The 26,183-nt window shown below is 46.8% G+C and overlaps 1 protein-coding gene across 13 annotated transcripts in view; it reads left to right on the top strand.

Annotated features, from left to right (window-relative positions):
* Positions 1-26,183, top strand: part of CACNA1A (calcium voltage-gated channel subunit alpha1 A) — a 338,534-nt gene that overhangs the window by 221,192 nt on the left and 91,159 nt on the right. For 10 of the 13 annotated variants that reach the window (XM_067733510.1, XM_067733512.1, XM_067733519.1 and 7 more), the window contains 5 exons: positions 13,334-13,437; positions 14,538-14,653; positions 15,761-15,817; positions 17,307-17,402; positions 25,649-25,858. In XM_067733510.1, the coding sequence (XP_067589611.1) occupies positions 13,334-13,437; positions 14,538-14,653; positions 15,761-15,817; positions 17,307-17,402; positions 25,649-25,858 (583 nt within the window). The remainder of the gene's footprint in view (positions 1-13,333; positions 13,438-14,537; positions 14,654-15,760; positions 15,818-17,306; positions 17,403-25,648; positions 25,859-26,183) is intronic. The other 3 variants (XM_067733517.1, XM_067733515.1, XM_067733511.1) reach the window with 1 other exon arrangement.

Below are 26,183 nucleotides of genomic sequence, written 5' to 3'. Positions count from 1 at the left end.
CAGGAAGGTAAGGAAACTTAGGCAGAGAGTGGGGGTGGAGAACAGGAGCTAAGTAAAGTGTGAACATGGAAACAGGTTATATCATGGGATTGGACATCCAGAAAAAGGGTCCAAGGTTCATAGGAAGACAATGGAGATGAGCTCAGTGGTGGATGAGGAAGTGTGAGCAGGGACACGAATTTCCAGAGGGTTCTATAGTTGTAAGCACCATCATCTTAGGGGATATTTGCCCTGGAAGCTTAGAGCTGAATCACCTTGGGGGAAGCAAACTCGGGGGAAACAGTTGAGAGAACAGAGTCAGGCATCAGGCTGCTTGGGTTCCCCTCCCGACTCCACCACTTCCTTGCTGTGCAACCTTGGACAAGTCACTTGGGCTCTCTGTGCCTCCATTTCCATGTGTGCAAAATGAGAAGCACAGTCCTACCTCACAGGGCACAAGGACTGAGTGAGGTGAATATATGTGAAGATTTAGAACAGTGCATGGTCCAAATTTGTAGGCCAAATTTTCCACCCCAAAGGGCACTCCTTTTAAAAATGTAAATGAATTTTTCAGTGTGAAAACTCCAGCAGCGCCTGAAGAAGTGGAGTGAGCCATTGGGTCCCACTTGATGTGCCACTCTCACCCCACTGGTAACTGCCACTAACTCAGAGTAGCCTTCTAGAACTTTCCATGCACTTACATCCCACAGTCATGCTTTGGGTGGAAACCCAGGGAGCAAGGATTTGAGCCTGATGCGAGCCTACAGCAGTGATAAATTACCACAAACCGGGTGGCTTAAAACAACAGACATTTATTACCTCACAGTATGGAGGCCAGAAGGTGTCAGCAGGGCCAGGCTCCCTCCAGAGGCTCTCGGGGAGAATACTTCCTTGTCTCTTCCAGCTTCTGGTGGCTGCCAGCAATCCTTGGCATTCTTTGGCTTATAGATTATCTGTTGTCCACTCGAATACCCCATCTTCACATGGCCATATTCTTATAAGGACCCTGGTCGTATTGGCTTAGGGCCCACCCTACTCCAGTACAACGTCATCTTAACTAATTACATCTGCAGCAACCCCATTTCTAAATAAGGTCACATTCTGAGGTCCTGGAAGTTAGGACTTCAACAGATCTTGGTGGGGCAGGGGTGGTGGGGACGTAATTCTATTCATAACATCTCCCAAATGACGTGCTTGCACCTGAACCCTTGTCTGGGGCTTCCTAAATTAAGACAACCTCCCCCCCACCCTGAAACACAACCACTAGGACAACTCATTGCTAAGGGCAGGGGCTAAGTGGCATCTTTGAGTTTCTGCTGATAAGGACAGAGCTATTGCTTTTCCAGACTCATTTGGGTCCTGCCCTTGTGCTCTGCCATTTGCAAGGCCTGCCCTAGGACTCCCTTAGCTCCATCCAGCCACAGGCAGGCACAGTGTCTGGACTATCTGTCCTTTTATGCTTGTGCTAGAGCCAAGCCTGTGAGCATGACCTCACCATCCACTATCAGGTGAGATCCATGGGAAGAGTCCAGAAGCACCTGCTCCAAGCATCTTAGAATCCACAGGCACAGATGCCAGATGGATGTCGTCCAGCTGGGTGGGCAGTGCATTATGATCCCAACATCTCATTTCTTTTCTCAGTATCATTGAAACCCATTTGTTTATTCCATAATTACTTATTGAGTGCCTACTGTGTGCCGGGAAATGATCAGGTGATCAGGGACAACACAATGAAGAAGACAGACAAAAATCCCCATCCTTGTAGGGGAGACAGATGTGACCAATAAACATTATAAATAATAAACTACTCAGAAAGTGGAAGATAGACGTTAAGCAAATACATAATGTGGGACGTGGTGACATGACCTGTGTCATCCTATGAGGACAACAGCAGGATAAAAGGACAGGTGTTGGGGTGTGGGGGCTAGTTTAGGTCAGGCAATGAGGGAAGGCTCCTCAGAGGAGGTGACATTTCCATAGAGAAGGAGAGAGCCAGGCAGATGTTTGGGGGAAGAGCGTTCTTGGCAAAGGGAACAGCAGCTCGCCTACACGGTGTGCTGGGGCCCCGTCCAGGTTTTTCCCTTTTCAATTTGTCTCTTTTCTTTCCCACTTGGCTTCCTGGTTAAAGTGCCTTTTAGAAAAAGCCTAACCTTAACTAATCAGCACCCCTGTCGAAGATTTATATCGGGATGTGCACCCCAGCGTTATTTGTAAAAATAGAACAAAACTGGAAGCAACTGGTTAAATACCGTATGGTCCCTCCATATGATGGAGTATCATGTCATTAAAAATCATCTGTTGGGAGAATATTTAAGGATGCGGGGAAATGCTCACCATATAACGACAAGTTGGGGGGGGACTGATTTTAAAAAAAGAATCAAGGTGAGATAAGCCTTATGTCTTAGTCACCTCCGGCTGATATTACAAAACACCATAGACTGGGCAGCTTAGACAGCAGAAATGTACTTTCTCACAGTTCTGGAGGCTGGAAGTCTGAGATCAGGGTGTCAGCGTGGTCCGGTTCTGGTGAGGGCTCTCTTCCTGGCTTGCAGACGGCTGCCTTCTCACTGTGTCCTCACATGGTGAGGGCAGAGAGAGAGAGAGAGCAAGCTCTCTGGGATTAGTGACTTTTACAAGGACACTAATCTCATCATGCGGGCCCCACTCTCATGACCTCCTGTAACCCTAATCACCTCCCAAAGGCCCCATCTCCAAATGCCATTACATCGGGGATTAGGGCTTCAACACATGAATTGGGTTGGAGAAGGGACACAATTCAGTCCGTAGAACCTTATAATCTCAAGTGTGTAATTTTGAAAATATAAGGAAAAAAGGCTGGAGTCCGCTGTACCAAGATGGCGTTTAGGTAGTGGGATTTGGGAATCTTTATCTTCTTGATACTTCTCTATATTGTCAAAATTTTCTACAATGAGCACAATTTACTTTTATCCTCTTTTTTTTTAATTGAAGGATAGTTGATTTACAATATTGCATTAGTTTCAGATGTATAGCATAGTAATTCAGTTATTTTTTTGCAGATTATATTCCATTTTAGGTTATTACAAAATATTGAATACAATTTCCTGTGCTATACAGTAAATCCTTGTTGCTTATCTATTTTATGTATAGTAGTTTCATAATTTACTTTTATAATCAGGGAGTGCATTTAAACTTGTCTTGCTAAGCGTTTAGGAGGAAAAAGATTTTTGGTTACTCGTAGACCAGGAGATGGGGAGGAAGGACAGGAAAAAGAGCATTTTCTGGGTGCCCATTGTATGCCAGGTGTTTTTATCTTATATTACCTGTCCAGAGAGAGTCCACGTCAAAATATATAAATTACTTATTGATTGACATAACAATAATAAATGGTCATTTTATTGCTTTATTATTAAATAAACAAAATAAGTGAAGAAGAGACAAATCTTCCCTACAAAAGAATTCCATTTAATATATATAGACAGTCCCCCTCCAAGAATGGAGTTTAATCTTTCCCCCACCCCCAGTTTGAGGATGGGCTGGACTTAGTGACTCACTTCTAAAGAATAACATAAGGAAAGGACATATATCATTTCACAGTGGAGGAACCTAGAAGACACCACCTTAACCAAGTGACAAATGTTGACATCCCAGTGGATGTGTGATCATAGGATCTTTGATTTGATATGATGAGGAGGGAACCTCACCTCCGGGGTTTTCTTCTCAAAGACTCATAACCCCATAATCGTAGGCAAAACATCAGACAAACCCAGACTGGAGGGCGTTCTGCAGGATACCTGAGCAGTTCTCTTCAAGACAGTCAAGGTCGTGACAAACAAGGAAAGACTGAGAAACTGACCCAGACCAGAGGAGCCTAAGGAGGTGTGAGGACTAAAGGAAATGGTGGATCCTGCATGGGATCCTGAAAAGGGGGCAAACCCAAATAAAGTCTATAAATAACTGGTGAAGGAGAGATTACTGTCACCCATTTTACAAATAAGACTCTGGTTGAGAAAGTTGCCGGAGGTGGCCAGACAGGAAATGGCAATACCAGCCTGCGAGCTCTGCATTCCTCTTCCCTGTGCTCTGAGCTGAACCCAGAGAAACAGATATTGGTGGAGAGGGGGAGAGAGGTGGGGGGTTGAGAGAGGGAAAGAGAGGGAGGGAGAGAGGAAGGGCAGGTGGGAAGGAGGGCAGTTGATTTTCAAAGGAGGAACTTCTTAAAACTCTCACAAAGTCTGGGGCAGAAAGATGGAAGATTGGAAGCAAAGAGAATCCACCTGAAAGAATTTTAAACCTTGTTGAGCCACAGACCCCTTTGTCAGTGTAATGATTTTTAAAGTCTAATAAATGAAAAGACTGGAGATGGTGAAGGAAGACAAATGTACTGAAATTGTTATAAAAATATTGTTAAAAACAGATGGGTGACGTCATTTTAGTGTTTGTAACACATTGCCAACAGGACCTGGCAATGAGTCAGATGACCCCCATAATTTCATGGGAGTGTTGAAGCTAAAAGATTTTGTGGGATATCTGGGAACGACATGTGATTTCTGTGGGTGAGGGGCATCACCGGTTCTGCCCACACTGTTGCAGTTTGCTGCCTCCCCTGGTAATGGAAGAAAATGCCCCACTTTCTGGTGGAAATTAGGGGAAGTGAAGGATTAACTTTTTTCATGCAAATTCACAGACTCCCCAAGGATTCCCATCCCAGTTGAGCCTGAGGGAATCTCACAGTGATTTCTGTGGTTGCTTGGCTAGGAAAACCCTCCGAGGAGGTTAGCAAGTAACTGAAATTCTCGCTGTCCGTGTCTGGCTCAGCCCCCACCACAAGTTACCCAATCCAAAATGTCAAGAGTGCCACTGTGGAGAAACTCTGCTCTAGAAGACCAGGGATCCTTGAAGATGGGGCATTGAGGCATCCCTGGGCATGGTGGACCTGCCCACATTATGATTTTGTAGTGGGGTGAGTGCTTATCCAAGCCCAAAGACCACAAAGGCAAGTATATTGAAATTCTCTGCCAGAAGTGTGGTCCGAGTCATGTCTAACTGCCATAAAATGAGCCTCAGTCAACAGAGCTGAGCTCTACCCTTGTCCTGGACCTCTGAAGGACCCAGAGGGCTCCTGTGCCCATTCCTGGGCCTGGGGCCCACATTGGATGTGGGCAGCCTTCTGGAATCCTAATGGGCTATCAGCTATTTCCTCTGTACCGCACTATTCTGGATGTTTCTCTGTGCACCAGCCTGTGACTCCTTGATGGTAACCTTCTAAGGTAGAACCTTAAATAGTCCCATTTTACAGATGAGGAAACTGAGGGCCAAGGCCACACACAGGGAGTTAAGGTTGGAATCCAGCTCTGACTCAACACCAGTTCCCTCAGCATCTGCTATTTGCTACCTCCCATGGCAAACAAGATGGAGGACTGGCTCTCTGAGCTCAAGGGGGCGGCATGGGGAAGCCCAGGAGGGCTGCACTGGAGCCACTTGCTGGAGACAAAAGTTGGTGGCTCTGTGTATTGCTTGAGCAACAGGCAGCCTTATTTCACAAGGACCCCCTCACCGTATGTGCATGCGTGACTCAAAAACAAAAAAAAAAAATCAGAAATCACCTCCACCCCACACAGAGGACATACCCAACATGCTTCTCACTGAATGAGCCAAAACGGCCTGGGGGTGCAGTGTGGGCGATGGGACTTGCCCTCTCTTAGTTGCTACCAGGGTGGGGAGAGGAAGAGTCTGGGGCCCTGGCAGGACCTGTACACCATTCGCTGAGAGCCTGCTGCATCCCTACATCCTCCTTGTATCATCAACTGATCCATAAAACAACCTCATGAGGGGAAATATTTTTAGGTCCATCTTCCAGATGAGGAAACTGAGGCTCACAGGGATGCAGTGACCTGCCAAGATCCCCTAGTCAAGGGTAGTGAAGTCAGGATTTGAACCCAGCACTGGGCACTAACCGTTACACTCCCTCCCTCTCTCTATGATTCTCACCTTCTCTGTTTTTTTCCCGTCTCTGTCTTTGTGTCTCTTAATTCTTGGTCTCTCTGTCCCTCTCTGTTTCTTCCTGTCTCTCTCTCTTTCTCTCTCCTCCTTTCCTTTCTTCGCCTCTTTATTCCTCTCTCTCCCCCACCTCTCTGTGCTTTTCTCTGTGTGTTTCTCTTACTCTCTCTTTCTATTCCTCACTTAATGGCAATTAAGAAAATGGTAAAACTGTGCTAAGTTGATGATTATAAATGCAAGTCCCTTGACAAATGGTCACTAATGGTTGAAACTGATCTTTGACCTAAGCCCTTGTATAATTCATAGATGTTTATTTTGGCCAACATCAAAGCATCAGATCTGGGGGACTTTAGATCACACATTCATTCAACTAACAGTCATTGAATGTGTACTGCATGAAGGCAACGTCCTAGGCACCAAGGATATGCAGCAAATGGAAGAGACAAAAAATCCCTGTTTGGGGGGAGTTGACGTTTTGGTGGGAGAAGCAGGCAGCCAACAAGATAATTAAGAAAATTTTATATATATGGCAGAATCTTAAATATTTTAGGCTTTGTGGGCCATGCCGTCTCTGTCACAACTACTCAATCTGCTTTCGTGGCACAGAAGCATCCACAGGGATGATACATAATGAATGGGCTTGGCTGTGTGCCGACAAACCTTAATTTACGAAAACAGGTGGCATGCATGGGTGGTCATTTGTCCACTCCTGTGGAAGAGAGTGATGAAAGCTCAGGTGAAAAAGCAGTAGAGGGGCTGTGGATCCTCAAGGTGAGAGGTTGACGTTCTTCTAATAAGACCTGAAAGAGGTGAGGGACAGCCATGTAGGTATGTCAGGCAAGAGAGACCCAGGTGGATAGGACAGCCCGTGCAAAGGCCCTAAGGCAGGAGTGGTTCTGACATTTGTGAGGAGCCCATGTGGCTGGAAGTGAGGGAGTGAGTGTGAACAAGGGAGCTGAAGAGGCCAGGGGAGGTGACAGGAGACCTCAGAGGCAGAAAGACCATATAATTCGCTGCCCAAACCAGGATAATTTTGAGAGTGAATGGGGAAAGGAGAACTCAAAAAATAATTAACAGGCGTCGCATGATTTAATAACAGGGACAAACTGGGACAGACGTACGACCTCCCTCATGGCCACTGTGGGGCTTTGGCTGTTTCACAGTCAAATCCACCCCATTTTTATCCCTTATGCTGGGGAGTTGGGTGTTCTCTTGAGCCGAGGTTTGTTGTTTTTTTTACATCTTCTGTACTTTTTCTGACTGAACCATGCTCAAAAAAATTAGAGGAAAATAAGCCATAAAACAGAAGGCACTTCAGGGTTTTACTGAGACTCAGCCATTGTTTGATGAGTATCGAATGCTTGCTAAGCGCCAGGCATCCTGCTAGGTACCAACAGTGTGGGGGTGAATCAGTATTTTCCCTCTCCTTTAAGGCTCTCATGGGCCAATTGTTATAAACAGAAAGTACTATGTAAGTGCAATGAGGGAGTGAGGTAGAAAAAAAAATCTGAGGGATACAAGCCAGAATGCTGGGTCTAGCCCCAGCTGTGCCATCCGCACCCTGTGTGAGCCAGGCAGATCATCTCCCTCAGCCTCAGTTTCCCCATTGGAGAATTCTGGAGATTCTGGGAATCAAGGGGTGTTGGTTGTCAGCTCAAACGGGCTCTACTAAAGTGACCGTTGTTGTCCCACCTGCCTCTTCATTTCCCAGGGAAACAGCCTGATCATTGGGACTTGGGATAAATACATTTCCCTGCCATTGTTATTATTTAAACAATCCGCCCACAGGGACTTCAAATGCAAATGCATATATTGACAAAATGATTCAGAAAGCAAAACCTGCTTGGAAGTGAATGAGAGTTCTGTCTGTGCTGTGAGGAGGGGCAAGCCCTTTTTGGCTGGAAGGCTTCTCCGAGAGGGGGCACAGTAGAATGAAAGGCTGAGTGATGAGAGGGAATCAACCAAGTCAAGATGTAGGGGAAATTGTCTCCAAACAGAGGCTCAGAGGACAACCAGCTCATTGTAATCTTGAACCTTAATTTCTCTGTCAGATATACAGGAAACATTCTTGTCCCCCATCTGCCTCCTGAGAGCCATATAAAAGTCAATGAGAAAGTGATATTTGAGAGAAATCTAAAGGAGATAAAGGAGTGAACCAAGGAAATATCTGGGTGTATCAATCAGGAAATCTAGGTTATGCTGCGGTAACAAACATTCTCCAACGTCACTGTGATTTTAACAACAAATGTCTTTTCTGGTTCATGCTACATGTCCAGTGCAGGTTGGCAGTGAGGAAGAAGGGAGCTATACTCAGCAGAGTCACTTGGGACCTAGCTAATGGAGCAACCAGCACCTAGAACATTACCAGTTGGTATTCCAAAAGGAAAGAAAGCCCTGGAGGGTCCCACACTGGCAGTTCAGTGCTCTGGTCCAAAAGTGACTTAGGTATTTCCACTCGCTCCTCATTGGCCAGCACTCATCATATGACCCTCAGCCAACCACAGGGAGACAGGGATGGGCCATCTTGCCGTATCTCAGGAAATATTTAGTGACAGCACTAATGAAGAATAGCGTTGCAGGCAGTGGAACTCTTTGAGCCTTGGGAAGAAAGACAAGGCGATCTTGCAAGTGTATCTTTCTGGTGTTAATGACTTTGACAAGCAAGCAATTTCCCTCCTCCCCACATCCAGACTCATGAGCACACCCACGCTTAACCTGAACTGCCAAAGGATGTAAGACCCGGGATGGGAGGTTGATGTCCCCCACATTCTGTGCTATCACAGGACGGCCAAGGAAGCTCCAGTCTTTCGGCTTGGGAAATATATTTCTCATTTTTCTCCTGAGCAAACCCCAGGAAGCCCACCTACTGATCAAAAACTGCACCCAACCCTCTGCCAGCTTCTTCTCTGTGAGTTGTTGGATCCACAGCATGGAACTGAGTCATTTGGGCTAGATTGGAAAGAGAACAAGCATCTCTAAAATCAGGCAACAGAACCCCAATCCCCAGGGAGGGAAAATCAAGACAAGGGAGGAAGAAGGAGAGAGGAGGGAGAAGGGAGGAGAGAGGAGGGAGAAGGGAGGAGAGAGGAGGGAGAAGGGAGCACAGCTTGGGGTGGAGGATGTGGGCTGTGTGGGGAGCCACCTCTCATTCAGTCATTCAACAAACATTTATTGGACACTGCATGCATGCCTGGCATTGTGATAGGGAATATAGCAGTGGGAAAAAAGCACAATGTCTCTGCTCCATATGGAATTGACTGTGGGGAGACAAACAATGAGCAGGAGAAATAAGTATAGAGGAGGAGATGCACTAAGGGAAAAATAGAGCAGGAAATGAGATTAGAAATGAAGGTGCAACTGTAAAAGGCCATCAGGGAAACCCTGCCCGAGAAAGTGGCCTTTGAGCAGAGATCTGAAGGAGGTGAGGGAGCCATGTAGGAAATTGGGGGAAGAGCATTCCAGGCAGAGGAAGCAATAGATGCAAAGGCCCTGAGGTGGGACTGTGCTTCGTGCGTTTGAGGAGCTATAGGAAGGCCATGTGGCTGGAGTGATCCAGGGGGAGAATGACAGGAGAGCAGGGCCTGAAAGTGATGGGGTCAGGAGGTGCCACCTCTGCCATTTAGTAGCTCAGTTACTGTGTTCTTTGTCTGTGGCTGACATCACCAAGTACCACAACTGGATGGCTTAAAACGACAAAAATGTATTCTCTCACAGTTCTAGAGGTCAGAGTCCAAAATCAAGGTGTCAGCAGGGTTATACTCCCTCTGAGACTCTGGGTAGAATTCTTTGTTGCCTCTTCCTGACTTCTGGTGGTGACTGTCAGCCCTCAGCACTCCTTGACTTGCAGCCGTGTCCCTCCAATCTCTGCCTCCATTGTCACATGGCTGTCCTCTCCCCTGTGTGTCCCTGTCTTCACCTGTTACTTCTTCTTCTTAAAAGGACACCAGTCATAGTGGACTAGGGCCCACGATTGTGACTTCTTCTTAACTTAATGGCAGCTGCAAAGACCCTGTTTCCAAATAGGGTCACATTGAAAGGTACTGGAGGTTAGGATTTCAACCTATCTTTTTTGGGGGGGTGGGGCGTGCCATGCAGCATGTGGGATCATAGTTCCCTGACCAGGGATTGAATCTGTGCCCCCTGCATTGAGAGCATGGAGTCTTAACCACTGGACCTCCAGCGAAGTCCCTCAACATATCTTTTAGTGGGGGGTACAATGCAGCCCACGACAGGGACCTTGGGCATGGGAACTTTACCTCTATGTGCCTCAGTTTCCTCACTCGGGAAGATGGGGAGGATCACATACCACCTTTTGTGAGAGGATTAAATGAGCTCAAGTAGGCTGAGGACCTGGCACTGTGAGTGTCTTTTATGCCGGGCAGCATCATGGGGCCAGGTGGTTCTAAGCATATCAGGGAGCTGGGGTGTGGGCAGATCCTGGGGTGGAGGGGCTGCCTTGGTACCAAGGGCCTCAGCCATTTCTCCCCGTTCAGTCCTGCCCCTCTTCCCCCACCCACCCACTGCTCCGTCTCCATCCCAAACCTGCTTCCTGAGATAGCCAGACTTTTTTCTTCTGTTGGCCGGTGCAGGCTTTCCCTGGGCTATAGTTAGCCCTAAGAAATGGTAGCGAAAAGGTCTCAGCCACAGCAGCAGCATCAGAGGGGAACGCACAAAGCCGGTCCTGCCTTCTGTCCACCCCTGTTCTGCTGACCCTTTTCTTTCTTCCAGAACCTCCAAGAAGCAAAGCATTGGAACTCTGTTAGAACAAGGGTGTGAGCAGGGGACTGGCATATTCATTGTCCCCTGAACCTGTCTGTGTCCATCATGGAAGTTGGCTTTTTGGGTTGGTTTGTTTTCTTTTTTTTTAATTATTGTGGTAAAATAAACATAACCTAACATTTACCATCTAAACCATTTTTAGCTGTCCAGTTCATTGGCATTAAGTGCATTCACTTTGTTGTGCAGCTGTCACCACCATCCATCTCCAGAACTTTTTCATCTTGCAAAACTGTAACTCTGTCCCCGTTAAACACTAACCCTCCGTCCCCCTCCCCCAGCCCCTGCCCACCATTCTACTTTCTGTCTCTGTGAACTTGACAACTCTGGGAACCTCATATAAGTGGAATCATACAGTTTTCGTCCTTTTGTGTCTGGCTTATTTCATTTAGCATAATGTCCTCAAGGTTCATCCATGTTGTAGCATGTGTCAGAATTTCCTTGCTTTTTAAGGTAAAGTTGACTTTCTTTAAAAAAAAAAACAAAAAACTTTTTCTTGGTTCAAGTAAAATACACATATAGGACACTTCACAGATCACATCTGATGAATTTTTACAAACTGAACACACATGTGTAACCAGCACCCAGATCGATCAGGAAACAGAACCTTCTCAGCCCCAGAAGGTCCCCCTCATGTTCCCTCCAGAGTCACTACCCTCCCCAAAGGATACTCCATCTGGACCTGAAACATCATCAACTCATTTGCCTGTTTTTTGTATTTTGCATGAATGGAATCTTACATATATGCTCTTTTCTGTCTGGCTTCTTTTGCTTGATGCCAAGTCTGTAAAGTTTCATGTGGTGGATGGCAGTCGTTCATTGCACAACATTCCATTTATCTTCCCTCCTGTTGAGAAGGGTTCAGTTTGTTTCCAGTTTGGAACTGTTATGAAGATCACCACTATGAACATTCTTGCATATGTCTTTGGCATACACAGGTTCACATTTCTGTTGGATAACATCCCCGGAATGTAATGTTCATGACATAGTGAAGGTGCATGATTTAATTTTAGTAGAAATTCCCAACCCATTTTTCAAAGTGGTTGTACCATGTATTATGGATTGAATTGTGTCCCTTCCAAAATGCACATGTTGAAGCCCTAACTCCTAGTACCTCAGAATGTGACTTTATTTGGAAATGGGATCATTGCAGGAGTAATTAGTTAAGATAAGGTCATTAGGATGGGCCCTAATCCAATATGACTGGTGTCCCTATAGAAAGGGGAAATTTGGACACAGAGAAAGACATGCACTCAGGAAGAAAGTCATGTGTTGATGAAGGCAGAAATCAGGGTGATGCATCTACAAGCCAAAGAACCACCAAAGATTGTCAGCAAACCCCCAGATACCAGGGGAGAGGCATATGCTCCCTCAGAGCCTCCGGAAGGAACCAACACTGCTGCTACCCTGATCTTGGATTTCTAGCCTCCAGAACTGCGAACCAATAAATTTCTGTTGTTTTAAGCCACCCACTTGGTGGTTCTTTATTACAGCAGCCACAAGAAACTCATACACCATGTTACCCTCCCATTGGCAGCATGAGACAGTTCCAGTTCCTCCACAGATTCACAGCACCAGTGTCAGTCGTTCTCATTTTAGCCTTTCTGCAGGGCAGCAGTAGCACTGAAAGTGCTTTTAAAGGTGAGCTTTTAAAGCCACATCTGCCCCCGCCCACACACACACACACACATTCTGCAGATGCCATAGAGCTGATGGACCACCAGAAGCCTTCCCCAGCACAGAGATTAAGTCCACAGGCTCTGGGTCCTGGCCCCCTGGTTCAAATCCCATGTCCACCACTGTCTAGCTCTGTGACCTCATGCTGGCAATTTTGTCTTTCTGGGCCTGTTTCCTCAGTGCATGACAATAACATAGGGACATCATGGGAATTAAACAAGTAAATAAGCCAATGTAGGTAATATGCTTAGAGGAGTGTCCAGCACAAATAAGTACTCTTTAAGTGCTGGGGGTTTTTTTTCTTTCTTTCTTTCTCTATTCTTGATTTTCTTCCCCTCCTCTCACTTATTGGCACAGTGTTCTGTTCTCCCAGAGAAGAATGTTCTATTTGTGGACTTCTTCCCCTTGAAAATTGATCTGGGCATTTCTGGGAATTTTTCTGTGGTTGACATTGAGGCTGCAGGCAATAGAGGAGGGAGACACTTAAGGAAAAGGTTCACGGCCCTGCCGTCTGGCTTGGTGATTTAACCTGATTATCAGACCCTGCCATCATGACTGTTTGGGGGAGAAGGGAGGGAACTGGGGGTTCATTTCTACATTTCAATGAGCTTTTTTACCTTCTCCTCCTGGAGTTTGATCTGTGGAGTCCTCCTGAGTTTCATGCTGGTTTCTGGTCCTGTGAGGACTACATGATTAGGAGGGGGCTTTGTCCTTCTAGTGGTACCTCTGAAGTCTCCCCCACTGGTTGATCCTGTGCTCTCTCTCCCTCTCTGGGCTACCAGAGCTCTAGGACTCCACAGGCAAGGACATTTGAGGACAGAGTCCCAGGAGAACAAGAGTTCCCCCTTCCTTCACCTGTCAGGTCATACCTGAGTCCCACTCAGTGCTCACCTGCTTTCCTTCCTCACCCCCCCCCCCATAGAGCAACGATGCCTCAGGGAACACTTGGAACTGGTTGTACTTCATCCCCCTCATCATCATCGGCTCCTTTTTTATGCTGAACCTCGTGCTGGGTGTGCTGTCTGGGTAAGTCTCTGCTACTCCCCCCATCCCACTCCCCCTCACCATCTTTTTCCCAGGAAGAGGCCATCATTCTCCAGGCAGAGAATAGGCCTCTTCTATTGCTTTGGGTTATTAGACAGTTATCAGCAAGCCATGTACAGGTGCGTAAGTTGTGCACTGCTGAAGGCACCCAGTGAAGGGACTCATGGGAGGTGAAATCCAGCCCAGCCTTCACTCACCAAGCTGTGCTGCTGGCACTGAGCTACCTCCGCCCAGGGGGCGGGAAGCCTCTTTGTAATTTAGACCTCTCACTTGGAAGGTTTTCTCAAAATTTTCAGGCCCACAACCCAAAACACAAGAAAAGTCTATAGAGCTTTAATTTCTATAATTTACATTTTGTTAAAGAAACAATAGGTTGGGTTTCCCCCCTCCCCTATTTTCCAAATATAAAATCGTAGCATACAATCAACCATGCATTTTCATGACATGCATTGTCCCCTACCCCCAAGATTGTTTTTCTGGCTTAACCGTAAGTGAGTTTCATTTTTCTCACTACAAGAAGTCTGGGGACTGGTTTGGTGGCTCCATGGTGCCATGATGGACCCCAGTGTCTTCTAGCTTTCCACTCTGACATCCTTTTGGAGGCTTCCAGTCTCATGGATGCTTCATGGTCTCAGGATAGCTGCTTCATGCTCACAAGATAGCCATCTCACATTCCAAACAGGAAGAGGAAGAAGGGAAACTGGAAAAGTCCTATATCACAGAAGTGAGGCTGCTGCAGAAATCTTCAGCTCATGTGTCATTAACGTAATTTAAGAGAGGGATGCAACTATTCTTTAGCCAGGAGTACAGAGAATGGGAATGGGGTATGCAGCCAGCAGTGGTTGGCATGGCATGGTTTACGGTTTTGTTTTGTTTTTCTCTAACTGGGTGCAGTTGTTGGGAAATATGCGAAGCTGGCAGAAATACCCACTCCTGTAATATTCTGATCTTCTGTCAGAAGACCTGATTCCTCTTGTTGAAAGGCACTGCCCTCCAGAGATTCTGAATCCCCAAACATACACACACAGAGACTCCCTAATATTTCTAAAACGGCCAGACCTGACTCTTCTGTGCTTCTTCAGGGAGTTTGCCAAGGAAAGGGAGCGGGTAGAGAACCGGCGGGCTTTTTTGAAGCTGAGGCGACAGCAGCAGATTGAACGAGAACTCAATGGGTACATGGAGTGGATCTCGAAAGCAGGTGAGGCCCTTTCATCCTGGGGCTCAGGAATTGAAATCCCAGGCCACGGAGCACACAGAGAGTCATGCGTGCAGTTTGGAGATGGATGAGGGAAGGGTCATGATGGGAGGAGAAAGAGGACCTGGACTGCTGGTTCCAGTTTTTAGCAACAAGAATCCAGCGGGATGAAGCCAGGATATGACATACATGACACTTAAGAGCTTTAAAATCAGACATTGGGTTAGATCCCAACTCTGCCACCTCCTAGCAATGCAGCTCACCTCCCTGTGCCTCAGTTTCCCTGCCTGTTAAACAGAGGTAATGATAGTACCTACCTCATAAGGCTGTTTGAAGACTCTCTAAGGTAATCCAAGCTAAGTCACCTAAGAAGAGCAGTGCCTCCCATACAGTAGGTCCATGTTTATTTGTTCAGCTAGTTAAACACTTATGGGACACCTGCTGTGTGCCAGGCACTGCTCTAGGCCCTGAGATTTGGTCTCTGCCTGCAGGACTCTGATAGTCTAGTGAGAGAGGAGAAAATAACCAAATACATATAATGTTGGATGTTGCCAAATGCTGAGAGGAAAAATAAAACGGAGTAGGAGGCAGAAAACAGTCAGAGAAGGAAGGGTGATCAGAGGGGGTCTCTCTGAGGAGGTGACCTCTGAGCCGAGACCTGAAGGAAGTGAAAAGGGAAGCCATGTGGATGTCTAGGGGAAGAGCTTTCCAGGCAGAGGGAACAGCAAGTGCAAAGGCCCAGGGGTAGGAGTAGAGTTGAGTCATAGCAGGGAAGCTGTGTGTGGCTGGAGCAGCGTGAGGTGGAGAGTGGGAGAAAAGGAGGACAGAGAGATGACGGGGGCCAAATCAGGCAAGATCTTATAGGCTATGGTAAGGAGGTTGGTTTTTATTTTGAAGGAGGTAGGGATGATGTTGGCTTTAGGACCATCGTTGAAGTGGGGCTGGGAGTCAGAAGCAAGTGAGCAGCATATTTCTGGCTGATTGAGTTGTCACTCAGCAAGGGGAGAGTAGAGTGGCCAGGAGGACCCTTCTCCTTCCTGGTCCAAGGGAACCCATCCCCAGGAGAGTCCTCCAGACGCTGGAGCTTAACTATGTGCTCTTCCTCTTCAGAAGAGGTGATCCTCGCCGAGGATGAGACCGACGGGGAGCAGAGGCATCCCTTTGATGGTAACTGCTCTGAACCTGGCTCCAGGGGTGGGGGTGGGTCCCAGGGGACACAGGAGGAGCCGAGGCTGGGGGGACAGGCTACTCCATTCTGAGGGGCTTCCAGGGAATGGATGTTCAGGGCCCAGGTATGCCAAGAACAAGCACAAGACCAGGTCAGGCTCAGGAAGATAACGGGAATGGTGGGAATCCGCTTCCTCGAGGAATTTCAGGACCTTAACATGGGGTTTCCCTTTCTTGCCTGCCCTTTCTGCTTTGACCATGTGCCCAGCTACTTCTGCTTTGACCATGTGCCCAGCTACTTCTGCTTTGTGCCTCCATTTTCCCCATCTGTCAAATGGGCATGATAATAATCATACCTACCTTAGTTGATTGTTCATGAGAATTATATTAATTATTGCAAATAGAATGCATAGGACAGCGTCTGGCTCGGGGTCAGCCCCACTTGTGTTCACTAAGTAAAATAAATAATAATAATTTCACCAATGGGAATTCCCTGGCAGTCCAGTGGTTAGGACTTGGCGCTTTCACTGCAGTGGCCCGTGGTTGGGGAACTAGGATCCCGCAAGCCACACAGCACAGCCAAAAATAAAATGAATTAAATTAAAAAAATAATAATAATAATTTCAGGGCTTCCCTGGTGGCGCAGTGGTTGAGAGTCCGCCTGCCAATGCAGGGGACACGGGTTCGTGCCCCGGTCCGGGAAGATCCCACATGCCGCGGAGCGGCTGGGCCCGTGAGCCATGGCCGCTGAGCCTGCGCGTCCGGAGCCTGTGCTCCGCAACGGGAGAGGCCACAACAGTGATAGGCCCGCGTACTGCAAAAAAATAATAATAATAATTTCACCAAGAATCCAGCTTACTATTAAGGACAGTTGTCTCACATGTTAGAAAGCTGTCTAGACAGAGCAATGACTTTGGATTGAAGAGACCAGGAGTGAAAAGGAAGGAAAGGAGCTGGGGCCCTATCCCAGTAGGTTAGAAAATGGATTTTGTGGGGAGGGAAAGAGATTACCCTTGGGGGTGTCTAAATCACTTTATTGGAAGTATATGCCTGTACTCACTGTCCCCTGGCGAGCTCTTGGGGGTGGAGAACCTAAATACTGAGGAAGGGCTTCCACAGTCCCAGCCCACCTAGCAAGTGTGCTAAAGGTTAAGGGGTGGGCTGTTTTCATAGGAGTCACTACATATCCAATCCCAGGGCTCCTAGAGGGAAAATGATAGCTGAGAGCCCAGACTTCGAGTCAGACTGAACGGGACGTGGTTCTCATCTTTACCCCTTGGGCAAAGTCACGTACCCTCCCTAAGCCTCTGTCTCCACATCTGTGAAATGCGCATGCTCTTACTTTCCACCAAACCAGACCACCACGCGGGTAAGGTCCAACCACACATAGAAAGTCCCTGGTAGAGCCCAGCACCCAAGGACACACTCAGTCGATGTCATTTTTGTGGCAAAAAGGGTAACGTCTTTTTCTCTTGCCATGTTTCCATTGTTGGAGCTCTGCGGAGAGCCACCATAAAGAAAAGCAAGACAGACCTGCTCAACCCCGAGGAAGCTGAGGACCAGCTGGCCGATATTGCCTCCGTGGGTAAGTCCTCCTGCTGCCGCCTGGCAGTCGTTTATTACTGATCGCCCTCGAGATGGAGTGTGAGAGCTTGGGGCACCGGGCTGCCTAGATCTGGGTCTTGATTCTGCTTCTTCCCACCTGTGTCCGGGGGCAGATGACATGATTATGAGAATAACAACAGAGCATGTCTTTGCATATTATTGGGAGGAGAAATAAAACTAAGTAATCTACATATAGGGACTCCCCCTGACAGTCCAGTGGTTAAGACTCCGCGCTTCCACTGCAGGGAGCACAGGTTCCCTCCCCGGTCGGGGAACTAAGATCCCACATGCCGCGTGGCGCGGCCAAAAGAAGAATAATAATCATCCACATGGAGCATTTAGAACAACATGTGGCAGAGAACAAGGTCCCCATGATATTGGCTAATATTATTATTCATTAATTATTTATGAATAATATTATTATTGTTCATTAGTTCTCATTGAGGGGCTACATTTATTAGGTGCCCAGTTGTGAACAAGACAGAGACCAAATCCCCACCCATGTGGATCTTGCATCCAGGGCAGAAAATAGATATTAAACAGGTCATTACACAAATAAACCTGTAATGATAACAGCACTTCAGAGGAGATGCCCCGCGCTCAGCCTGCTCTGGAAGAGTGGAGTGTGGTCAGGGAGGGCTTCTCAGAGGAGGTGACCCTGACAATGAGAACTGAAGGGCAGGTAGGAGTTCACCATGGCAGTGACAGCAGAGAGAAGGCTGTGCTCAGGCTGTTGCTGTTGGTTATCTCCAAGGGCAGCGTTTGAGGTGGGAGAGGACATTGACTTCTTTCCTTGTCACCCCTCTTGTTTGAGACTGTGTTGCTTTCGATCTTTCCCAAGGAGACTCTACTATCTTTTGAAATGGGTTTTTTAAAATTCCGATTATGAAGGGAATTCCCTGGCAGTCCAGTGGTTAGGACTCTGCGCTTTCACTGCCCAGGGTATGGGTTCAATCCTTGGTGCAGGAACGAAGATCCCGAGAGCTGCATGAGTACAGCAAAAATAAAATAAAATAAAAATTCCAGTTATGAAGAGTGGGTGGGGGAGCTTCCAGGCAGAGGAAATAAGACAAGACTCTGAGGGGAGAAGGCATTAAGGCTGATGGGGTATATGGAGCATAGAGGCAAGGATGAGAGAAGGAGGGAGGGAGGAGGGAATTCAAAATATACACCTGTTTCTGGGACTTCCCTGGCGGTGCAGTGGTTAGGACTCGGCGCTTCCACTGCAGGGTGCACGGGTTCGATCTCCGGTCGGGGAACTAAGATCCCACAAGCCTTGAGGCACAGCCAAAAAATAAAAATATACGCGTGTTTCTAATCCCCAGGAACCAACTACTTCATACTCTGCTTTTTTCATTCACCCCTAGCTTATAAGCTTACTGCTGAGTTTCAAAATGATTTCCGTCACTGTCCCACACTCCAGAGGGTGGCTATACTATGGTTTGCTCAGCGTGGCTTTATTATATGGTGTCTGAGTTGTTTCCAATTTTTGCCCTTACGAGGAGCACTGCTGGGAACATTTACGTGCAATGACTCCCCCCACCCTTTGGGTGGATTTCCTTGGGGATAATTGTAGGATCGAAGATGTTAACAGGTTTTCAACTCATGATTCACAGAGCCATTCTGAGTTTCAAAAACACTGAACCCATTTATAAACCTGCCAAGTATTCAGACACTCACGGATTCTCCCACACCGGCCATTGCCTATTACCCGTTTAATTTCCTTTCCCAGATAAGTCGGTTTGTAATGATACCTTAAAGCTTGTTTTCATTTGCATTTTTAATTTCTAGCCCACACACTCTTTTCCTCGTAATGATGAACAAGTCCTATTTCCACTTGTGGATACATCTGTTTCTCTCCTTCCAGCAAATTCAGGCATTGGCATGCCCCATCAATGCTCTGTGAATTTGATCCATTACATCTGTCCAACATCTTTTCCCCTTTAGGTTGCTTCCATTCTTCTAATCTGTTTTGTTATATTTTGATAGGCAAATATTTTTTGTCTATACCACATTTATTAAATGTCAGGCACTGAAAAAAAATAGGGTACCCAAGCTCTCCTCTATGGATAAGATTGGGTACCTGTTCTTAATTAACAGGGAGATATTATTTTTCATCAGTCCTTCTAAAAAAGATGAAAAAGTGATACCACCCAGTGTTGGCAACGATGAGGAGAAGTGGGCATAGCCATATGCCATTGTCAGGAATGTAGGTTGCAGTGTTTGTGATGTATGGTTTGGCATTATTTAATTATTGATGTTTGTATTCTTTGACCTAGAATTTCTGCTTCAAAACATTTCTTCACATATGCAAAAGATCTATGTACCAACCTCTTCTCAGCAGCACTGTTTCTGGCATTCAAAAAAGTAAAAACCAGAAACAACCTGTGTGCCCCCAAATAGGGAGATGGTTAAAGAAATTATAGTATTTTTATACAATTGAATACTCTGCTGCCAGGAAAAAGAATGGAGTTGCTGTGGCATGGAAAGATGTCTGAAATATATTTTTTGGTGAAAAAAAGCAAGTTGTACAACAAAATGTAAAATGTGTGGTCCCGTTTTTAAAACAAAATTAAGAAGTGTGAGAGGTACTTAAAGATGTGGAAACTGGAGGGATTGCAAAGGATTTTCACTTTCTCCATGACATTGTTCCTGGAATGGATGGATTAGTGACAGGCATTACTTTTGAAATCAGAAAAGTAATTAGGTAAGTTTAAAGTTACTTAAAAGCAACAGAGACTAATTATAAGGAGTCTCATAGCTATACAAGGCAGGAAGGAATTTGTCTGGTGGAAAAGCAAAGAAAGCTTCGTGAAGGAGGTGTTTTTTAACTGGGCTTCACGTGCGATGGGGAGAGTGTTATTAGTTCACTGGGGTCACCATAATAAAATAGCACAGACTGGGTGACTTCTTTTTTCAAAACAGAAACTTACTTTCTCATAGTCCTGGAGGCTGGAAGTCCAAGATCAAGGTGTTGGCAGGGTTGGTTTCTGGTGTGGCCTTTCTCCTTGGTTCATAGATGGTTGTTTTCCTCTGTATCTTCACGTGGTCTTTCCTCCATGTGTGTGGTCTTTCCTCCATGTGTGTCTGTGTCCTAATCTCCTCTTCTTATAAGGACGCCAGTCATAGAGGATTAAGGCCCACCTTAATGATCTCGTTTTAATTTAATTACCTCTTGAAAGGCCCTCTCTCCAAATACAGTCACATTCTGAGATCCTGGGGGCAGGGTGGGGGTTGGTTAGAACTTCAACATATGAATTTGTGGGACACGGTTCAGCTCCTAATGCCGGGGGGAGTGGGGATGATCCAGGAAGCCATGATAGATTCACAGAGGGTTTGTCTGTGGGAGACCCTGGGGCTCGAATTTGCGGCTGACATAAGAAAACTTGCTACTTGGAGAACCCAGATTCAAGGCTGACATTTGATAAATGTGTGATAAAAGGAAGATGATAAACCGAAGTTGAAAGCTGTCACACTGAATAAGTGCCAACGCTGTCCCATAGCACCTCTGTTAAGAAAGAAGGTGACTTTCAACTTTGTAGATGGATCCAAGACACAGGCCAGTGGCTTGTTCTCCCAGGACAGGTTTGCTCCAGGCAAACCCAGCTAAAGCCAGCTCCCTTGCCTGATAGATCAAAAACCCACAGGAAGGGGCCCCTGTGCTAGCAGGGGCTTCCTAAACAATCCTGAAAGAGACCTCTGAAATTCCAGGGTTCTGACAAGGAAATGCCTTTACCTTTATTTATTTACGTAAAATAATAATAATAATGTGTTTCAAAGTCAGGCAGGAACTGTGTAACATTTGCCCTCATGTTGTACCCTAGTAAATGCAGCTTTATGTAACTGATGATTCTACTGTGCTGTCAGCTCATTTGATAAACACATTACAAAACGGTCTCGTGTAGAGTTGATCAACTGACTGTTGAAATATGGACCTTGAGTCATGGTTAGGAAAAACTGAGCCATGGATGGAATCTGCCATCACAACACAGGTTCTTTAGGAAAATCAGATTCCATTTAGATGGTTTTAAGGGTATAAGCTCAGTGTGGGCTGTATTCGTTTGCTAGGGCTGCTGTCACAGAGTACCACGAACTGGGTGGCTTAAAACAACAGAAGTGTATTCTCTCACAGCTCTGGAGGCCAGAAGTCCAAACGGAGATCAAGATGTTGGCAGGGCCATGCTGCCTCTGAAGACTTTAGGGGAGAATCTGCCCCCACGCTTTTCTCTTCGCTTCTGGTGTTGTCGGCAGTCCTGGACTCTCTTTGGCTTTTACTTGCCTCACTCCAATTTCTGCCTCTGTCGTCACATGGTCTTTTCCTGTGTGTCTCCGTGTCTCTTCTCCTCTTATAAGGATACCAGTCATTGGATCTAGGGCTCACTCTAATCGAGTCTGACCTCATCTTAACTTGATGTCATCTCCAAAGACCCTATTTCCAACTAAAGTCATATTCACGGGTACCAGGGGTTAGGGACTTCCACACATCTCTTTGAAGGACAGTTCAACCCACAATTTGGGAAGCACCTATTTCAATTTAAACAGAGAAATTGAAGAGCCTATAAATTGCCCCAAATCCCAAGATTCAGCCTTGGTGGTGCCATACTGCTGTCCTCACCGTGGAACATTCCTGACTAGGACTGGTCGCCTCTGGCTCTTGACTCCTTGAATGTAGCTGATCTGAACTGAAATGTGCTTCATGCTAACACATTAGATTTGGAATACATAGTACAAAAAAAAAAAAGAGTGTAAAATATCTCTTTAATATATTTCTATATCGATTCCACATTGAAATTGATATCTTAGATATATGGGGTTTCATAAAATAGCTTATTAAAATTATTTTTTAAATCTAAGGATTGCCTGCAATTACAGTTCCAGACCACAGAGGAAAAGTATAGACAAGAGTGTATAGAAAAAGGGAGCATGGGTCAGAGCAAGTATGAAATGCAATAAATAGAGAAGACAGTACAGAGCTGGCACACGGCCTGGCATGCAATAGGTGTTTAGTTAATATTCACTTTCCTCTCCATTCCTGATGAGTGGGATGCCTATTGTGGGATGTGTCTCCAGGCCCTGTGATCAGGAAAGACTTCCTCCAGGCATTGGTATGTGAACGGGTCTTGATTTCAGCTCTTAGGGTTGTAGTAAGAGATTTTAATCTTACCAATAAGCATGATGTGTCAGCGTCATGCTAGGGGATATTAACTCATTGATTTCTCCCAACGGCCCTGTGAGGTGGAAGGCACTGGAGTCCCAGGATGCAAGGTGACTTGTCCGAGGTCATCTGCCCAAGGTCACTTGCCTGTTGGTGATGGAGCCGGGTTTCCATGTGGCTCCAGCAGGAGCTGGGGTAAGGGGCCTCCTGCCTGGTGTGATTGCCAAGGCTTGTGGATGCCTGTGGGTCTGGGCACATCTTTGGGAGCCATAAGGACCAGAAATGTCCCAACTGGGAAGGGGTGTGAAGAGCCACCCTAGGGTTCCCAGTGCCCATGGGGTCAGGCAGGTGATGGACATGAGGGGAGGATCCAGCCACTGGACCCGGCCAACTGCTGCTGGGCAGGAATGTGGTCCCTTCCTCACGGCCACATGTTCCAGGAGTGAGTGCAGCATGGTGGCCGAGAGCACAGGCTCTGAACTAACTCGACACTTCTTAGCCAGTTACTGGACTCCCCTCAGTCTCTGTTTGCTCAGGGTGTAAAATGGTGTTAATGACGGTCCCTACTTCCTAAGGTTGTGATGAGGAGCTTACTGTGTAACATGCATCCCCCGCAGTGCCTTCTAAATGTTCAAAACATGTCAGCTGTTATTTTCATTCATGAGAAGCTGAAATCCATATTTTTATGGAAAATCTCCCAGTTTTTAAATGTAGACCAGTAATTTTAAATTTCACAAACCCGGGATGAACCAGTATGGCCCCTGGGGTGCCAACTCCCAGCCTCTGTTTAGAATTCTGCTAATAGGAAGTGGCATCCTGAGAGATGTTTTACGTGTCCCATGCCTGGCTGGTGTGATGAGGTTGATGAAGTGGTTGATGGATGAACGTATAAATGAACAAATGAATGAATGGATGGGTGGATGGATGAACAAATGAATAATGGATGGGTGGATGGATGAATGAATGTGTGAATAAATGATGAATGAAGCAACAAATTGGTGAATTAATGGATGCACTAATGAATGGACAAATGATGAATGAATGAATGAATGAATGACATACCAATGAGTGAACAAATGAATGAATGCACAAATAAATGAACGAATGAGCACACTAATGAATAAATGAAAGAATGAATGAACCAATGAAGAACAATACACAAATGAATGAAATGGAAGATTTTCAAGAGGAAGTTTTGATTTTTTTTTTTAATTTATTTTTGGCTGCATTGGGTCTTCGTTGCTGCGCGCAGGCTTTCTCTAGTTGCAGCGAGCAGGGGCTGCTCTTCGTTGTGGTGTGCGGGCTTCTCATCGCGGTGGCTTCTCTTGTTGCGGAGCACGGGCTCTAGGCACACGGGCTTCAGTAATTGTGGCGCACGGGCTTAGTTGCTCCACGGCATGTGGGATCTTCCCAGACCAGGGCTCGAACCTGTGTCCCCTGCATTGGCAGGCGGATTCTTTTCCACTGCGCCACCAGGGAAGTCCCACAAGAGGAGGTATTTTAGAAGGTAAAATCAATCTATCCAAAACTGAGCTCTGAACCTCCCTCCTATCCCTCCCGGGGCTCAGGCCAAAAACCTTGGCTTCTCCCTCTCTCTTCCACCCACACTTGGTCCATCAGCAAATGTCAAAATCTACCTTAAACAATACATCCCAAATCTGCCCACTCTTCTTCCTTCTCAGCCACTATGGAATGGTAGCCCCATTATCATTTGCCTGGACTAGAGCCGTCACCTCCTCCCTGCTCCTGCCCTTGCCTTCCACAGTCTTTGCCCCCCACAGCAGCCAGGGGGCACCTGTGAACCCCAGTCAGCTCACATCCCTCCTCTGCTCAAACCCTCCATGGCTCCCACCTCACTCAAAACAAAAGCCCAAGTTCTCCCCACAGCCCCCAAGGCCCTTCACAACCTGCCCAGTCTCCTCCCTGCCCTCACCTCTTCCCTTTTCCCACCTGAACCACTCCACGCCAGCCACACTGTTCTCTTTATGATGCTCCCACAGTATGTCAGGCAGGCACATTCCTGCCTCAGGGCCTTTGCACTTGCTATCTCCTCTGCGTAAGGTACCTAAGATACTAAGGTAACTCAGGCCAACTCCTTCACCTTAACCACTTGATTTAGTACTGCCACCTGCCCAGTGGTCCCTCCTGGGGGTCCCAGTCCCCTTATTTTGCTCTACTTTCTCTTTTTTCCAAAGCACTTTTCACCTTCCATCACACTATTTTTTTTAATATTTATTTATTTATTTGGCTGTGCCAGGTCTTATTTGCAGCACGCAGGATCTTTAGTTGTGGCATGTGAACTCCTAGTTGCAGCATGTGGGATCTGGTTCCCTGATCAGGGAACATAGCCGGGCCCCCTGCATTGGGAGTGTGGAGCCTTAGCCACTGGACCACCAGGGAAGTCCCCCATCACACTATTAATTTACTATTGATTATAGTATGCTTGCTTTCCGTCTCCCCCGCTGGAGTATCAGTCCCAAGAGTGCAGGACTCTGTTAACGTGTATCTGGAACACCTGGGACAGAGCCTGGCACAGTAGGTACCTTGTAAATGCTTAGGAGCAAAAATATACGTAGGCAGTGGGCACAGCTGGCTCATTCTTTGGTGATTATTTCTAAAGTGACATATCCATGGAAAACTAGGATCCTATCCACACCTCCTCCTGAAGGCTTTCCAAGTATGGTCCATGCAGTTCTGCTACCTGCCTCTGCACTGGGAGTCCTGAGCAGAGGCGCCTACCTTATCCCACCCTGTGGCATGACTCCCCAGAGTCATCAGACATGGCCAGGAGAGGAAGATACAGAAAGTTGGCTCCAGCGATGAAGAGCCATCAGCCTCCCTGTTGACATCCTGAGCAATCATTGGTTATTTCCAATACTGTTATTTTCAGGGGCATCCCCTTCTCATAAGCTCCATCTCTGGAAAGCTAAGCCCATAGGTCATGATGGTTCTCAGGGGCTTCCTTGCTTGGGAGGCGAATGGATTCCCTGGCCACAATCCGTGCCTGGGCCATGCATCGGCTAATTTCCTCTGCAGGAACACCTTGACATTCTCCATCCTTTCCCTGGCAGGGTCTCCCTTCGCCCGAGCCAGCATTAAAAGTGCCAAGCTGGAGAACTCAACCTTTTTTCACAAAAAGGAGAGGAGGATGCGTTTCTACATCCGCCGCATGGTCAAAACTCAGGCCTTCTACTGGACTGTGCTCAGTCTGGTAGCCCTCAACACGCTGTGTGTCGCTATCGTTCATTACAACCAGCCCGAGTGGCTCTCCGACTTCCTCTGTGAGTACCTCCTGGCCCCACCCCCACTGGCTCCCTGATGCCTTCCTCACACCCTTTTTCCAGTTCTCTTTCTCTGATGGTATGTGTTCCTTCTTTGGTCCTCATTGACTTTGTCCCTTCATTTGGCCATGTCTACCACTCAACTTGGGGCTGATGTTGCCGCTGCAACCATGACAGAACCCTGTTTCTTTGGGCCTGAGCTGGACGCTGGACTTTAGGCCACCAGAGACTTCCATGATCACTTTCTAAGAAAGGCTCGTAGGGGTGCATTGGAAGAGAGACAGAGAGAGTCGGAGACTGCAAGACAGCCAGATAGAGACAGAAA

The sequence above is a fragment of the Pseudorca crassidens genome, chromosome 3 (assembly GCF_039906515.1).
Source record: "Pseudorca crassidens isolate mPseCra1 chromosome 3, mPseCra1.hap1, whole genome shotgun sequence".
NCBI classification, from domain to species: domain Eukaryota; kingdom Metazoa; phylum Chordata; class Mammalia; order Artiodactyla; family Delphinidae; genus Pseudorca; species Pseudorca crassidens.
Note: the sequence above shows the minus strand (reverse complement) of the source record. Positions and strands in the feature narration are given on the sequence as shown.